At 36.9% G+C, this 6,000-nt stretch overlaps 1 protein-coding gene across 1 annotated transcript in view; it reads right to left on the bottom strand.

Moving 5' to 3' along the window:
• The window catches only part of LOC140232985 (protein spire homolog 1-like), a 62,854-nt gene that overhangs the window by 37,615 nt on the left and 19,239 nt on the right, over positions 1 to 6,000 (bottom strand). The window contains exon 5 of the mRNA XM_072313091.1: positions 3,757 to 3,828. Within this exon, the coding sequence (XP_072169192.1) occupies positions 3,757 to 3,828 (72 nt within the window). The remainder of the gene's footprint in view (positions 1 to 3,756; positions 3,829 to 6,000) is intronic.

The following is a 6,000-nucleotide window of genomic DNA, read 5'->3' as shown; positions in this document are numbered from 1 at the left end:
CTTTTCAAAATGTGACCACATTTTTTCCTGCCACAGTTTCACTGATTCACCTCTCTGATTTTTTTTTCCATAAAATAATGTATACCTACATCAGGATGGGATTTCCCTCTTACTCTTCTCGTCATGATTTAAGAATGGGATGATTTATCAATATCATACTAGATATGGAAAGATACCTGTTTGAGGTGCACAATCACATGTACAAGCTAGAGCATAGATTAGGATGATCAAGATAAAAAATAAACTTGATACATTCAGTTGAATACAAATTATGAATATAGCCATGTACTTGACTCAAACTTCAATATTTTATGTCTCACCTTTCCATTTTCCTCCCCCCCCCCCCAACTCACACACACAATTACACACTCAGCCAAGAAGCCGTTGCCTAGCTCTAACTCTTTGCAACACCTCCCAACATGCCCACAACACACACAGAGGAAGATATAAAGACTCTTCACTGCTTTGATGTCACACAGTTACTCCAAGCATTTCTCTTGCAAGGTTGCTTGGAGGTAGTTACATTCTACAGAAGTATACTGATATACATGTAGGTAAGGCCTTGCCAGTGTGGATGGAGCCCATGTAATTGGGGCGCAATTTGTCAGAAGCGGGAGGTTGGAATGGAATGAAAGGAAGCACGTAATTGCCATTCAGAGGAATCTTAACGAGATGTATCAGTAGCTGGCCTAGACTATTTGCTCGTTATGTGTTTGTTGACAAGAGTATTGCAGTTTAGACTACTTTGATCATAACTAATCGTACAGGATGGGAGGTTAACGTTGGGCTTAATTGCATTTTTTCTTTTAATTATTGCTGCTGTTGCTGCAACTTGCTGTTCTTTATGAACATAAACAATTTGCCACCCCCCCCCCCCCAAAAAAAAAAGAAAATGTTTTTACCTTTCAAGTGACACTCACAAGTCCTGCCTATCATAATTTCTAGAAAAATATACACTTACAAATGGATTGCGAATCAACATCAAAAGCATGTGGATGCGGCTAGAAAATGTTTAGAAAGCACAGACCTTCACCCAAGCAACTCATTTGCCCAAAATGTTGTGCTAGTGATGTCTCCACCAGTATCTGTCAGCCTATTTGTTGCTAAAGAAATGCAGTGGTGAAATCTGCTACGTTGTATGTAATCATGTTGGATCGCCATATCCAGATGATAGCAAGTATGCATATCTGGATGAATGTGATGGATAACTTGTTATTAGCTAGCCCTGCATATTATGACATCCTGAGCATTCTTCGAGGAAGCGTATTGTTTAATGTTGGCACTGCCACACAGATACTACTATGAGAAATGACAATGCCGACTCCCAATAAAAGCCGATACAAAGACTCTAGCTGTGAATAGAGCACGGTCGAACAAACAGAGAGAAAAAAAAAATAAACCTCACAAACATTTTCGGCTATTGAACCACGTATGACTCACTGTTATTTACCAACCTGATATGAAAAGTATCACATGTTTGACAAAGGGAGTATTTCATCACTGGGAATCTTGTCATTCATTTTCCTATGCTGCCCACCCTGCTGCAGGATGGCATGTTGTGTTGCCATGGTGAATGGTGAAAGAAAAAATCCCCCTTGTCTGATGAAACACTCATGACTCAGTACTCTTGATCAAGAGCAGTTACACATATAAATGAGATTTTTAAAAAAATCATTATTGGAATGACGATTGAAATAATGATTGCAGTGTGTTAAAGGACAAGTTCACCTTCATTAACATAAGGATTGAGAGAATGTAGCAATATTAGTAGAACATATCATTGAAAGTTTGAGGAAAATCAGACAATCCGTTCAAAAGTTATGAATTTTTAAAGTTTTTGTGCAGTCACTGCTGGATGAGAAGACTACTGCAGTGTACATGTATGATGTCACATGCGTACAACAATATAAGGAAAATATAAAGAGAATTTCACAAAATTTCATCTTTTGAAAAAAGTACACATTCCCTTGACCCTTTACTGACCTATGTTATGGGTAATTTTATTCCCATTGCCTTTAGAAAGAGGCAAGTCAAGTGCTCTTTTAGTATGCAAAAAAAGTGAAAATATGTTGAATTGTCTTTACATTTTCTTTATACTGTTGTACTCATATGACATTACGAGCCTTATTAGTCTCCTCATCCAGTGGTTCTAACACAAAAATTTTAAAAATTCATAACTTTTGCATTGATTGTCCACTTTTCCTCAAACTTTCACTGATGTGTTCTACTTAATATTGCTGCATTCTCATAACCCTTACGTTTATGAAGGTGAACTTGTCCTTTAAAGAATGATCGGACCGTGCACACGATACCTGGGATACCATGATTTGAATGTGAATTCTAGCTCGCAAGGAAGTATACAGCCTAAATCATTGTGCCATGTCAATCAAACTTGCTTGTTTCAATGCGTGCCTTGGAATTTTTCTACCTGACATGGTTGGAAGGTCACATAAGCTCCATCTCTAAAATCATGTTTTTAGAGGTCAAGCCGTACACAAGAAAATTTCACAGGAATTTACCTTCAGAGTAGAATTTGAATTTGTGATTGTAATTAATTGAATTCATGGTTTCAGTTTGGTACATACATATCCTAAAAATTGTATTTCTCTGACTGATTTTTTTTTTTTACTATAATCATTATTTAAATGATGTATTTTTTTTTAATGTGTATACTTTACCCTCCAATCTTTGTATAAAATGCTAATTTTGTTGGGCTGACTGATAACACCTCACACACTTATCTAAACAAAGCACCTAGAGGTGTGATGGTCTTGTTAACTCCTGCCCATACAGGGGAAGTTTCCTATATATACCGAAGACTTCCGAAGAGGATACTTATCAATATCAAAACAGCAAACTACAGGTGGCACGTCTAGGAGAGTTATTACAAAATAATGACATTACGACAAAGGTGCGACCTTTGGAAGATCAGTCGACTATCAAGGATGGCAGCCCATATGAGTGTGAAAATGGCATTCTAGCTATCATGAGATTTTGAATTCACATGAGTATTGGTCTATGATTTTTTTTTTCACTGCAGTTTTTAAAGATGGAAGTGTCAGGTTTTTTTCTGTCATGCTCAGAGTACAACAAAGTTCTTCATCAAGTATCTCGAGATGTAGTCAGGGAAATTCAAACCATTGCAGAATTGCTTGGTAGTTTGTGTCAAGCAAAAATGACAAAAGAATGATTTCTCCACATATTATACTTTTATCGTGCATCCCCCCCCCCCCCCCCCATTTAAAAATTTGTTGGCTACGGCTAGCCAGCAAGCATACCTGAGACAAAAATAGCAGAGTAAATAGTAGTACGTGTACACTACATGTATGCTCTAATTTTCACATGGTAAAAGGCACATTAATAAAAGACACTGCCGTTCACAGAATAACTTGTTACAATTTAGGTCTTCAGAGAAGGATGTATCCTGCATCTATTTGAATACATTAGCACACTGGCCTGTTCCTAGCTTGTAGCAAAACAAAATAGTGTCAGTGTAGAAGACAGGGTTCCATGACATTTGCTCCTCCGACAATTGCTGGACCATGAAATAGCTGCATGCTCAGCCAAACATAAATTCTACCCACAAACATAACCCTATAGTAACCATAATCCCAATCCTTGCATCAAACTAAACCTAAAATCCTATCACAACCCTAATCCTAACCCTATTAAGAAGTCCTTGGAGAAAATAAGATCGGAGCAATTGTCCACAAGCAATTAAATATGGTGTGACCAGAAGACAAATGAGACACTCACCCACTCTCTTGGTTGAAGATCCTCCACATGACCTCCTGTGTCATCATACTGATCAGAAAGACTTCTTAAAATCTGAGAAATGAGAAGAGAGACAGACAGACAGACAGACAGAAAAACAGAAAGAAACAAAAAGAAAGGGAAAAGATGTGAAAAGTCAAAGAGGCACATATCATAGAGCAGCCCTAAAAAGCAATCATTTTTCAAAGGAAATTTTCATTATTATATGCACAGCATCTTAAATTTTACATGTATATATACCACAATAAAGCCAATCTTGTATGTTGATACACTATGGAATATGGTACAATATCTATATAGGGTTGAAATTTCACAACTTCACAATTAAAACCTCTCACACAAAAGCTTCGTTCTGCGTAACGCTAAATCATAACCATGAAAACAAGGTAATGCGATCTTCCCTCAAATGAATCAGATTATCATATCTTCTTCAATTTTCCTCTATCTCTCATTTCTCTTTCTCTAGGATGTACATTTCAAACGTTACAGGGGAATGCAAGTAGACAAATGAATGTTTCATTAACTTTCATAAAAGAAAGACAGCAAAGACAACCGAACCTCAAAGAGGCAACTGTATTTAAGCTATTTTTTTTTCAGCCAGAGCTAGGCTCAATCAATATATGATGTGCAATTCTATGACAACATCTTAAATTACCATAAAACAGCAGAGATGGGAGTGAATTACTGACTTGATGCATACAAATGACTTCTGCCATAAAATCAACCGATTCCTCTCCCCCACAAAATAATATACCTTGGTATATTTATTTTCATTTCATGAAATCTAATTGCGGTGAAAACCGACAATCATGACACACTTTATTCCTCTCATACAAAATCATAAAATAAAGGATAATTGGAAGCACTGCTGTCGCCTTTCGAGGAGCTGATCATTTATCGCATGACAGATTTCCTATTAGAGCTGCCACTCGGGGATAGCAAACAATACTTTCATGGCAAATACAACTCTTTCCATTCGACCCCAAGTCACATCTACACAGTACAATCTCCCGCATTCTGTGGGCCCATCAGACACATGAGTAGGATGATAATCAGAAAAAGACCAAAATAGACTCTGCCTTTGTTGACAAAAAAGTCCAGGTACTTTACATTCCTTTCTGCTTGACATTTCCAACCCAGGACACACCACCCTAATGTCCCTCCCCCGTCATCTCACCACCTAGATTTATCAAGCTCTTAACTTCATTTAAAGTGCAGTGGGTGCGACCAATGTTGAATGTGCAAACATTCTCCATGTCTATGGTCTGTCTTCCATCTACACCCTAGGTGTAAGTTTGCAGCCTGCCCTGTGTTTACACTGAACACCAGACGAGAGAGCAAACACAGCTATCTAAACTGACTGTTTCCATGCAAGATGGTTTTAATATTTTCAAATTTACACAGATCAATTTGCCTGTGCAAGTGAGATGACGGCCACACCTTTGTGGACAACAGACCTTAAAAAATGGAATTGACTGAGTATGATGGATCTGTTACAGACATCCTCTTTTCTTTCCTACTTTTTTTGTCCTTTTTTTCATATATATGCAACCAGTGTACTTTAATCCAATCCATCAATGCAATGTTTACACAAATACGATAGGAGAAAGTTCAGATTGCCTAGCAGCACCAACCAAAGATGTTATAACAGTCCCTGTATGCAGATTTTTTTTTTTTTTTTTTTTTATTAGAGCTGAGGCATTATCCATGGTCTATGGATAAGAACCAACCCTAAAGCTGAAAAGGTCTCAGGTTCTAGCCATGTCATGAAACTTGTGTCCTTTGGCAAGATATTCTTATCTATGAATTTGGAGCATTCACATTGGAATTGCCACGGTATTAAATGCCACAGTAATTTGTTGACACCATTTTCACAAGCGAAATACCATGGTCAATATAATAGGATTCATACTGCAGTAATTTCTTTGGTATTGTTCTCATTCCAACATACAAATTTATTAATTTATTAATTTATTTTATTTTTTTTTTTTTTTATTAATTTCTATTTATATGCATGTAAATATTTGATATTTTTCATTTTTGAAGCGCCATGAGCACTGAAAAGTGGACCTGTGCGCTATACAAGTAGCCACTATTATTATTATTATTATACATGTACCATTATTTGTATAGGGCCCCATTTTTCTCTCTCTTCTTTCTTTCTATAAAACAACAACAACATACATGTACCATGGTACCATACATTGTATTTCTGATAAGAATCGC

Source organism: Diadema setosum, chromosome 9, assembly GCF_964275005.1.
Source record: "Diadema setosum chromosome 9, eeDiaSeto1, whole genome shotgun sequence".
In the NCBI taxonomy this organism is placed as follows: domain Eukaryota; kingdom Metazoa; phylum Echinodermata; class Echinoidea; order Diadematoida; family Diadematidae; genus Diadema; species Diadema setosum.
Note: the sequence above shows the minus strand (reverse complement) of the source record. Positions and strands in the feature narration are given on the sequence as shown.